Source organism: Phoenix dactylifera, unplaced genomic scaffold (genome assembly GCF_009389715.1).
Source record: "Phoenix dactylifera cultivar Barhee BC4 unplaced genomic scaffold, palm_55x_up_171113_PBpolish2nd_filt_p 000130F, whole genome shotgun sequence".
Classification (NCBI taxonomy): Eukaryota; Viridiplantae; Streptophyta; class Magnoliopsida; order Arecales; family Arecaceae; genus Phoenix; species Phoenix dactylifera.
In genome coordinates, this window is record NW_024067692.1 from 376,420 (window position 1) to 388,548 (window position 12,129).

Genomic DNA, 12,129 nt, shown 5'->3' on the forward strand with positions numbered 1-12,129 from the left:
ACCTCACAACCAAACAAATAAGCCATAGTGTCCGTTAATATATACAGGTCATAAACTAGATTAGCTCTGAAACTATTTGTGGTAATCAAAATCTCACCTAAAAAAAATAGCTAAAATATTATTTAAATTTTTAGGTCCTATATAAGTTTTGGAGATTTATCCAATACATATCAGGATTAAACACACCTCCACATGAATTCTGAATTGAGTAGGTGACTGAGTGCGCGCATGTGAGAGAGAGAGAGAGAGAGAGAGAGAGAGAGAGCTTTAAGAGGCTGTGATATTCCCAAATATACAAGACAATCTTTCTTGGAAAAATTCCCATAGAGATTGAATCAATGCTGGCATATTATCTTATTGTGCAAATCCAGAAGGCTAGTGATACTCCCAAATCTACAAAGACGCCATTGTCACCATCTATGAGTCCAATTCAGGAATGCGAAATTTTTTATAACAACCATTCTTCCTGCAATCAATTTTACCTTCCACAAACTATAAAATTAAATATATTAATGGATAACCCTCTTTTCCCAAAGACTCGCCCTCTCTGTCTATTTCTCTCTATTCTCTGCTTTTTATCTTTCTTTTGATAGCATTGTCTATTTCTGATACACACGATTTTCATAGAAATAATTCGCACAAATGTAGATAACAAACAGAGTGCGTTCCTCCTCAAAGTCATGGGTGCCAGGCATTGCCATAGCAAGCCTATTTGTACTGAAATAATCATTTTCCTCTTAATATAAATTAAATTTAAAGCGTAAATTACCATCTTTCCAAAGGACTGCACTTAAATCAAGCATGCTCTTGCCGAAAATGTTATCGGTCCCTAGCAAGCAAAACGAATTGATATAATCCTTATCGATTTCGTAGATAATCAAACATCTCTCACCCACAAGTCTCCTGATTATGATTACGCACCAATTTTTCAGTAAGTCCGGACCATCAGACAACTTGATTGCTGTACCTTCTATAGCCCATGATCATAACTTTCAGGACCGATCACTACACCGAATTCAACACAGCTTTTGTCCCCTCAATGGATCCAAGATGGTGTCTAACAGCGACATCATAACATGAATGAGTAGTTTTCCCTATTAGAACCTATTTCAATTTCAACAGCCCATGCATTCCACCTTCGAGATAAGAGAAACAGGTCATAAGATCAAAGAAAAACAAGCTCAAATAGCAGAAGTCAATTCCAATGAAAATAATATGAGCTTAAAAAGAAAAGAAACAAAATCACCATCTTGCATTACAAGGCTCCATATTGACATTAGTTGTTATAAAATATATTTTAATACCTTTGAATTGTCAGTCGCCATCTTGAATTCCATCCCAGCCCTGGAATGATAAATTCCCCGCAACTACCATTCCACCAACAGACCCCACAGAGATTATGACCACCACCCTACACGCCTAGAATCCCCAGCTCCGGAAGACCCTCACAATACCACGGTGACCCACCATTTAATCTTTCCACACACCCACGAGCACAATTCTGATATCAGTCACTGTTGATTAGCTGCTCCCAGATCCTGCATCAAAATCGAATGTCAACACGCCATCCAATCATTCACAGCTCCTGCCCCAAATTCCGTAGGAGTGCCGGTTTGCTTGATACCAAATCCTCGGAAGCGGGCCTCAGAACTTCGAACTAACTCCGTTGGGATATCCAAATCTGCCTTCACGGTCAAGAAAATGGACCATCCGGCCACCATAACCAACTAATAAAACAACCCATCCACCCTCATCTACCAACTCAAAACTTCGGTTCCAAAAGAAGCTCAGCACACGTATAAACCAACCTCTGAGCTCGCTCAGTCAGGTAATCATATTGATAAAAAGCTATTGATGAGCTAATTCACCAAGAAGCAGCAGATGACCAAAATAGAGGACCATCACCGAGCCCAAATACTTCCTCACAAGAGCCAAAATGAAAAAAAAACTGCAGTGCCTTGCATATATATATACATAAACAAACAAAATTGCCGACCATCGACGTCCTTCCTCCAAAATTGCAGCAAATTGTTGCTCTGTTGACGGTATTTACGCTAAAATAGAGTAAGCAGCCATTGTATTATAAGAAAAAAAAAAACCACCCTCGAGTAGGACGGCACCTGCAATCGGCCCACAAGTACCATCTCTCCCCTCGTATTGGGATCCACCGCCATCCCACGGATTACCATCGTGGCTCAAAAAGTGCACGAATCAAAAACAAGCACCGAAAAGCGCGTAATACCAAAAACAAAGGCATAAGATCAGCGATACAAAGATATCAACAAGCAGCAGCATGCACATAGGTGATGGACGCTGGGACGAGACAAAAATATATTGGTATAGTAGATGAAATAATAATAACAATAATAATAAAGTTTTAAATCAATGTATACTCACACAGAAAACATATGAACCTTACTTTCCACCTGCCCACAGACCCTCCAACAATATCATACAAAAGAAGTGCCAATAATTCAACCCTCTTAAGTGGGCCACGTACGCCCACATCAATAGATACTATCCCTCCCACCCACCATGTCCCCTCAAAAGGCGGACCCGGTCCACGAGAGATCAGGAACTAGGAAAACCCTCCACAAAAGTCTTGGGCACTACCCCCCTGTCGTCCTTCTTCTTCCATCCCTTGTTGCCAAGTTAGCTATGACAGTTCTCAAAATATAAGATATATCATTAACAAATATATGGTTAAAAGACCCAGAAACTAAAGCAGAGTTGCGATCCAGCGTGAGCTGGAGCTTTGGGGAAGAGGAAGAAAGACCCCAAAAACATGCAAATTTAAGGGAGAGATGATTACCGGGGTATGCCTACTAACAAACCTAGAGCTAAATTTCCCTCCAGATTCAGCTGTCGGAAACTCTTGAAATAAAATAACAAATTTCTTCCAAAAACGAATCTCTGACTGATTTTTTAACGAACCACCATCATCCCCAGCCTTCTTTGCCAACAAGACCAAAAAATTATTTACTATTGCTGCTAATCTTTGAGGAGATCTTAGTAATAGGTTCGGTTTTGCTTTTAGCTTTACTAGGCGACGAGCTGATCGAGCTGCTTCTGCTCCAACCAGGCCCCAAGAACTGTATGATCTGATCCATCCAATTGGTTATTAGAATTGTTTGAGCCATCCGAAGCCCCTCCACCGCCATTGCTCCCCAAGGTATTTGTTTCATGCTCCTCCTTCGCCTCTGGTGGGCTCACTAGCGACTGCACCCAGGAAACATCAGGCTCCTCGCCCCCAGAACCAAGCTCGAATGAAGCCGAGCGCTTGTATCGGCCGAGCTCGGCTCCATCAACTCCCCAGTCGACCTTCCCTGATGGGGATCCCCAATTGGACCACGAAGAATTCCCAGGCAAACCCACCATGGAAGGGACGCCGTTGTTCGAACTGAGATCACGAGAACTGAGGCTGCGCAGCTGTTGCTGGAGCTTCTCTCGATGGGCAAGAGCAGCAAGACGGGAGCTCATAGGCGAGAGCGGCTCCATGTTTCGGGGAGACATCCGGCCGGGGGATGAGACCCCCAACGAGGCCTGCAGCAGAGTGGAGTGGCCAGAGAGCTGCTGCTGGGGATCCACCGCTTTGGGAGAGAACACGCTGTTGGTGTTGACGGGTGAGAGCAGGCTCTGCTGCTGCTGCTGCTGGAACGGATTGAGCACAGCCGACTTATGGGATGGCGAGAAAACACCTCCCTGATCAGAATTATACCTCGGAGATGACGAAATCTCCGCAGAGAAGAGGTCATCAAGATTGGATGATGCCAGGGTAGTAGAACGAACAGGCCGATTCCCAGCTAAGGACGAGCCAAGGCGAGATTGGCTGGGTGAGAAGCAGAAATCACTGAGCTGTTGCTGTGCTGCTTCAAGCTCCGGCAGCACGGAGAATTCATCGGCAGGCATGTCTCTCGCACTGAGAGAAGTGCGAAGCCTGCTGGACTGGAGATTGCTCCCCGGAAGATGCAGCGCAGGCACATTCGGCTGGGGCCAGGCCAGGGAAGAGTGTCCTCCGCCATTGGCGGACGGCGACATGGGAGGCGTAAAAGGGGTCGGCGACATCACCGAAACAGAAGACGGGGACCCCGGCAGGAGGCTCATCGCCGCCGCCATCTCCATTGCCGCTGAGGCAGAGGACCGAGGAGACGGCACGGCGGAGCCAGTCGAGACATAAAGCGGGCGGAGCTCCTCGTTAGTGTGAGCAAAGAAGCAGACCCGGCGGGTGCAGCTGGTTCCATCCTTGCAGAGCCTCGTGCGATACTGCGCCGGGTGGAGCCAGCACTCGAAAACCCCGTGAGCATACTCGCACAGGTCCCCCCGCCTACACGCGCCCTTCCGGAAGTCCGGGCAAGGAACACAGCTATAGTGGTACTTCCTCGGATCCCTCCGGCGAGCATTCTCTCCAGGGTGAACGAAAGGACACTCGGTCCAGTCATGGGAATAAGCCCGGGAGCAGGGCCGCACCTTGAAAGAAAACATCCGGAACTCATCGGTGGCGTAGATGCTGTTCTTGATGTCAGGCATGGAGGGATCCACCGGGTACTCTTTCTTCTCCGACGCCACGGAAGCTGGAAGATGGTCATGGAACTTTCCGGCCGTCGGAGAGGCGGATGAATCGGACGAAGGCGATCCATCCTCGTCGGGCGACAGGGATAACGGTGGCGAGCTGAAGCTCGACGTGCTCGTCGACAGACGGAGAAACCGGCGGTTGCCACCGCTGGGGCTTCCGAGGAGCTCCTCAAGGGCTAGTTTGACTTCAACCAGCTTTGGAGGGACGGCGATCACATCGGCCGGGCGATGGCCGTTGGCATCGACCAAACTGGCATCAGCACCAGCAGAGAGTAGTAACTTCACGGCGTCGACAGCGTTCGCCGAGCCGCCGGAGGCAGCGCAGTGGAGGGCAGTGGTCTTGTCGGGCCCACAGCAGCGGTTGACATCGACGGAGGACGAACTGAGAATTAATTGGAGGACTTCGATGCTACCGTAGGTGGCGGCGACCATGAGGGGCGTCCGGGGCTCGAGGACCATCCGATTGGAGCCCTTCTTGCGGCCGTACCATAGGCCGATCTCGTCGACGGCGGAGGGGTACTCGTCGACGGCTCTCCGTAACCCGTCGGCGTCGTTGTCGGCGACGAGCTCGAGGAGGCTGGAAAAGTTGTCGTCGGTCTCTAACGTTAGATGGTTCATATCGACTGACGGCGAGGAGCTACTCCTTTGTTCAGAAGTAAACAGCGATGGAGATGTAGACGGAGACGGAGACGGAGACGGCGAGTGTTTCAGGCGCTCTGGACCACCGCACATGCTTCGGTTCTCCGCGAGCCTACCTTTATTTTATAAACCAAAAGTGGCAAAAATTAGAAATACCAAAATAAGCGATCTTATTTAATGAAATCTCGTGGGGTAAAAGATAAAATGGACGTAGAAAAGGAGAAAGATGAAGATCTACCACTGCAGATTTGTTAGGCAATAAAGATGAAATTATTATTCGATTTTGTGTGGAGGAAGCTGTTGAGAGAGGCGAGAATCGGATAAATCCTTGCAAATATCGAACTTCCAAAAGTAAGCAGCAACTACAAATCGTTTTAATATTATTTTTTTTTCTTTCTTCCCACTCAAAAAACAAGAGAAGCCATTGGTGGATTCAGAGAATGAGATTCAAAGCACAAGCATCCGAGAGAAGATTTTTGCAAAAGAATCAAAGCCACAACATACGACTTTAAAAAGCTTATTCATGCTTACCGATTTCCAGAAGGTCACGAAGAGATTTCAGCTAAGAAAACCACAGATGTTTGAGGAGGAGGAGAAAGCTGGAATGTTTCACCGATTGAAGGCGTGGAAACACGCAACTGCACCGGAGAACAGAATGCCTTGGAGAAAACGTCGGCGATCGCAGGCAAAGCTCGGGGAAGCCGGGGGGGCTTCCATCAGACGGGGAGGAGAGGGAGGTGGAGAAGCTTCGAGAGGTTCCGATTTCAAGTGGTGAGGGAGGTGACGAGAAGTCACAGGGCGGAATGGGGGAAGAGAAGACCGCTCTTTCCCCAACTTGTCCTAAATGACGACGAAATGAAATGAAACACAGATGAAATGAAATGCAGAGGAGAAAGTTTAGCCCTCCCGTCGCGCCTGCCCTCGCCCGTCCAACTCTACTGTGCGGTCGGAATGAAATTTACTCGAAATCCACGCCAAATTCACTCCACATGCGCGTCCCACTCCCACCCGGGAATTCAAACGGGCGGTGACCGGATCAGCCAGTAGAAAGCACGGACTCATTGACCGGATTGGTGACCGGCGGTAAATGGCTTTCTCTGTTTCGACCTCGCTCTGGAAATCTCTTCACGAGAGATAAGATCCACCGTCCGTTCCTTATTAAATCAAACCATCCACAGAGTTTAATGCGGTCAAGGAGGGAGAGTGGAGGGACACGTGGAGGGAGCCGAATGGGAAACCGTGACGCATGCGTGCATAGGGGATTGTGCTGGATTGGAATGTGGAGTGGAGTCCGCGAATCTGGAAGGAGGGCAATCTAAAATCCAAATAGGGTTCATAGCGGGGTCAAATCACGGAGAGAAAAGGGGTGGGTGAGTTGTGGCGCACCAGCGGCGCAGGTGAAGCGCAAACCAAGCCGCTCAAAACTTTTCCCCAAGGCTGTTTTTGCTACGTGGCGCAAGAAGACTGGCTTTCCATGCACGGCCACGGAGAAGACGACCAATACCGCCCTGCTGCGTCGCTATCCGGTTCTTGTGTTTTTTTTTCTTTTTTTTTGATACAAATATTTGGCTCTTGTTGGTTGACAGTTTTGAGCTTCGTACAATTACCAAGAATGGAAGTACGAACAATTTATTTGATTTATAAGACATTAAATGAGAAATAAATAATTCCGCACTCCTTCAGGATTCTCTCCTACCCTCCGGCCGGTCCATGCGATTACGTTATAAGACCTTCCATCTCCAAGATTTACATGCAATTCGTGTCATAATTTGGATAATGTAGATCGAATAGGTTATATCATCATGCATGGGTTCGTCCAATGTAAGACGAAAAAACAATACACATAACAAGTCAATCATATCTTCTAGTTTGATTTAAGGCCCAACGTCCAAGCCACCTAATCCAACCTACTTAATCTAAATGGGCGCAAATCGAGGACATTTATGTTATTTATATTATTTTAGACTTGTTCATTATATTTTATAATTATATGGATTGATTATTTTTTTCATCTAAATACGACCAGTTTCCCTGGTTATAAAGGCTCAATTTATCATCTTAGCTTGGTCCCAGCAATCAGATTGCTATTCATGTCTCAATATTTATATTTAATATTTAATATTTAATATTTTTATTATTTGTTATCATTACTGCTATCACTTTTTTTAGCTGGGTGGATTCAAATTTGATCCGAAATGGAATGGGCAGGGGATGACTGAAGTTTCTCGGCCAAATCAAGGTCAAATCGGGTGCAAGCTTCACATCTTACCAGCCCATCGCGGTGCATCTGTAATGACCATCTTCAGGCTTGTTTGGTTGGAAGTATTTACATCGAATTATTCTTTCTTTTTTTTTTTTTTGCTGCATCATGATTTATATACTTCTAATATAGATACATTTAAAAAATCAAAAAAATAGTAAAACTTGCAGTGCTCTAGGCAACTCCCTCTTCCCAACCTACAGACCCATCCGAAGTAATCGGCTACATATAAAGCCACCCAATCCACGGCTTCATTAACCTCTCTATAAACATACTTAGTTTGGAAGACCACGTCGCCACTAACTATGGCCTGAATGTCTCGGAGCAAGAGGTGACACCCACCCTTGCCGCCAGTGCCCTCTGGATCTAGCCGATTACCGTAGCCAAATCAGCCTTGAGCATGACTGCTTTAGCCCACGGAACGCACCGAGCATGACCCAAACTAGCCCATGCCGCTCTCAGCTCCACCCTCGGGACAGAGGTGTCAAAGATTTGGCACCTACCAGTAACAACTACCCTAGAGTCCAGGCCTCTGATGACGAAGCCTGCACCTCCCCTCCTGTCACCGTTCAGCACACATTCATCGAAGTTGACCTTCAGAAAACTGGGGGGTGGGGGCTCTTAAGTAAAAAACACCGTCTGAGGCGCTACAAGAGCAGAAATAGAGCTCTAGGTATCCTGAGATATCAAAGGCCCATCCGATAGACCTCCATAAGTGATCTCTGCTGCCTGTATCTGGGCCCGCTCCATGACAAACTTAGGTGAAGGACTGTTTTCACCAAAAATCCAAGAATTTCTGGCTAGCTTAATCTGATAAGCAGTATAAGTCGCCCCAACGGCCACATGCCGAGTCTAAGGGGCGATGGTCCACCATCTGAGGGCCTACAAAAAGGGGTCCGAGTGGCATCGAGCATCCGATGAGATTTTGACGAGCCTCGAGACCCTCCTAGCTCTCTCACACTAAAACAAAACGTGGTCCATGGTCTCATCCCCCAGGCACCCAGAGCACAGAGAATGGATACCCCCAGTCCCCACCTGCACAACACCAATCTCGTCAGCAACCGACCCCATGCCACTTTTCAGAGGAACAAGGTCATCCTCGAGTGGAGACTGAACCTTAAGATCCACGCACAGTCCTGCCTCGGGCTTTTTTCACTCTGAAGGATGCGATAGATATCTCTCACTCTGACTCTGGGCTTGCAGGATATACTCCAAACTCTCATGTCCGGACCAAGACTCCCTAGAACAGGCAACAACTGGACTCTCTCTGCGAGGTCCTCCCCAAACAAATGATCGATCCAGCTGGTATCCCACCCAACCAAAGTTATCATATTTGATAAAAAAAATATAAATGAAAATAATGGAAAAATAAATAGAAATTTCCATATCTATATTTTGAGAGAGACGGTAAATAAATATCACCACAAAAATGATATTTATTTTTTATATTATATTACCGAGTAGAAATAGTCTGAAAGTATCATTTCTTGATGAAATACCCTTAACTATATTATATTAAGATTATATTAGTATTGATGGGGGACAATTGGACACTTCAACCTCGGATATAAACTGAGATGAACGACTTCAGCCCCATCCAAGGAGTCGACCAACGAAGGAGAAAGTTGAGTAAGCAAAAGCCCATGCCTTGGCTGTGCGGACCCAGGCCATAATCATGGAGAGGCAACTGTCCACAACTAGGGAGGCCTACCATGCTATTGGGCAAAAGGCTATGGAGCTTTCTGATAAGCTGGTCCAGGCTGAGTGGAAGGCTGCCGAGGCTAGGGAGGAGGCTATTCATGCTGAGGCGAAGGTCGCAGAGGCGGTTAAAGAGTGTTGTGCCTCCGACGAGTTTAAAGAGGAGGCCTTAGAGAACGCGACTGACGCCTTTGGGAGGAGCGTTGAAGAATGCTGAGCTCAGGCTCAACAACTCTTTCTGGGGATGGACTTCTTCAGCCTAGATGATCATCTCACGTACGGTTCCTCCCTTCTGTGCATAGTACTAAGGGGAATAATCCATGGAATCCAAATTTAACTATTATCATTATGAACTGACAGGAGCTGGTATTTTTACAAGAAATCTCTAGCCAGCCTTCCCGCAAGAGGTTTTTTTAACACCAATCAATCATATTAGTGCTAGATGGAAATGGTAACTCCAACAATTTCTTTGTCCTCAACGCCTCCTATTTTCAGGAATTAGTCACTTCAACGATCTTTGATGGTTATACGGGTATCCAAAGTACGAACGAGATGGATGTTTGTTGTACTTTCTAGTAGTATCGCTGCTGTTTTTTTTGCAGCTTTCGTTGTTGCTGGAACTATGTGGTATGGTTCAGCAACTACCCCAATCGAATTATTTGGTCCCACTCGTTATCAGTGGGATCAGGGATACTTTCAGCAAAAAATATATCGAAGAGTTAGCGCCGGCTAGTCGAGCTTTGCGAATCAGGCAGGATGTACGCTGATGTTGTCGGTAGTGACGGTGGTGACGACAGCAAGGTCGGTGGTGGCGAAGGTGGGAACCTCGGCAACGGTGGCAATGATGAATGCCCTAAGGAGGCCACAGGAGCTGATCCATGGGAATGCCCCTCCTTGCCCTGGACCGTTGCCTTGACATCGCGAATGGCGCCTAAAGACTTGACCTTTAGGGTGATGGTCCTGTTGGTGCAAGTCTTCCCAAAGATTTGCTTCTTGCAAGGTTGGATCGAGAACTTCTCTTTTCAACTGAAGGAAATTGGGCACCTCGGCAGCAGTGGAGGCAATGAAGGCAAAGGACTCATCATTTTTGTTTTTTTGCTTTTCACTCAGGTAGACCGAGCTCAATATACTTTTCTTTTGTTTAGCCTTTGTTGTGGCCAGTGTAAAAAGTTACAATTTTAATGGAAGCAAAGAGTTTTTTAAGTACCTAACTTCAGTCTTTGTCTTTGTCGTCTATTTTCTGTTTGAGTCTAGGTCGTTGCGACAAGCTTCGACCTTTCGTTCTAGTTCTTTTTGGCTCAATTTCTACCAAGATTAATATATGTACTGGAAAATAATGAAAGTAAAGAAATTTTCCGAAGTAACTCACTTCGGCCTTCACTTTCGTTCGACCACTTCTCGATTTGATCTTTGGCCATTGTGCCGAGCTCTTCCCCTCGGAGGGCTTCGGCCTATCATAGGCTCCTCGATCAATCTTCCTGGAGTTTGGTTCCTAAGAAATTCTGAGTGAGCTTGGCTGAAGGAGGTCCTAGGTTGGTTTGGAGTGTCTTCTTTCATCTCTGGACTATGGTCTTGAAGGCATCCCTAGATTGAGATCCAGGAGCAATTCTGAGTGAGCTCGGTCTTCTGCTCTAGCCATTCTTGACCTAGAAAGGTCGGTAGGCACACCAAGCCTTTAGCATAGGGGACGATCTTTTGCCTGGGCCATTCTCGACCTAGGGAGGTCAAAAGGCATGCTAAGCCTTTGGCACGGGGGCCGGCCTTCTTATCTCTAGAGTATACTTCCGAAGTTATCTTTAGAGTTGGCTCCTAGAGAAAATTCGAGTAGGCTCGGTCTTGAAGAGGTCGACACCTCCTTTTATCTCTGGAGTATGCCCCCGAAGACATCTCTAGGGTGGGCTACCAGACGAAATTGAGTGGGGTCGGTCTTTAGGAGGTCGGCACCCCCATTTATCTTCGGAGTATGCTCTTGGAGGCATCTCTGGGGTTGGCTACCAAAGAAAATCCAAGGGAGCTTGGTCTTCAGGTGGTCAATGCCTCCATTCATCTCCGGAGTATGCATCCAAAGACATCTCTGGGGTTAGCTATTAAAAGAAATTCTAATGAGCCTTGGTTTTTAGGAGGTCGGCACCTCCGTTCATCTCCGGAGTATGCTCCTAAAGGCATCTTTGGGATTGCCTACCAAAAAAAAGTCGAGGGGGCTCGGGCTTCAGGAGGTCAAAGCCTCCGTTCATCTTCGGAGTATGTTCCTGGAGGCATCTCTAGGGTTGGCTCCCAAAGAAATTCTGAGGCATCCCGGGGGTGTCTTAAGTCGAGATCGCTTGTCATAATTGTCCAATCTGAAGACAAAGATATAACAGGAAGATTTTTTTATTAAAGATAAGCCCAGAATATAATAGACCTTACTGATAGTAGACACACAGATTATCAGAGTTCCACGTCTGTGGGATTGGAGCGCCTTCGAGCTGCTCCAGCCTGTCTGTCTAGGGTTGTCCCGCTTCAGTTATTCGATATGGGGCTTCCTACTTTGGGCTACAATGGACCTCACTAATAACAGGCGCGAGGATTGTCAAAGTTCCAAGCTTGTGGGATCGAGGCACCGTTGAGGTGCCCCAACTTGCACGTCAAAGACTTTTAGTTGATGGATCTCAAGCTCCTTTGAAGGCTTGAGTCTTGTGATGAGTGTCTCGTACTTAGTTCCATTATTCAAGATGGAGAATTCGAATCAGAGAGCATACTTTATGATTACTCCTCAGGGCTAGTGAGTATGGGACCGGCTCTACTGTTCTCCCCCGGGCCCGATGACCCATCCATGTGCAGGGTTAATGGATGCTTGGTGGTCATCTTTTTGAGGAGCTCAGTTATCTGAGGCACTTTGGGCCTTGTCTGCCAATGATGGTGTTGATGACGCATGCTATCGAGCAATTGTCGATCGGCTCCAGCCGAAAAGTGTGCTTCTT

The 12,129-nt window shown here is 46.8% G+C and overlaps 1 protein-coding gene across 1 annotated transcript; it reads right to left on the reverse strand.

Annotated features, from left to right (window-relative positions):
* Positions 1-2,318: 2,318 nt before the first annotated feature.
* On the reverse strand, positions 2,319-6,037 carry LOC103698048 (zinc finger CCCH domain-containing protein 24-like). The gene is made up of 2 exons (XM_008780005.4): positions 5,743-6,037; positions 2,319-5,327 (listed from the first exon to the last, which is right to left on the reverse strand). The coding sequence occupies exon 2, from the start codon at positions 5,302-5,304 to the stop codon at positions 3,043-3,045; it is 2,262 nt and encodes a 753-aa protein (XP_008778227.2). The 5' UTR covers positions 5,305-5,327; positions 5,743-6,037; the 3' UTR covers positions 2,319-3,042.
* Between the last annotated feature and the right edge of the window lie 6,092 nt (positions 6,038-12,129).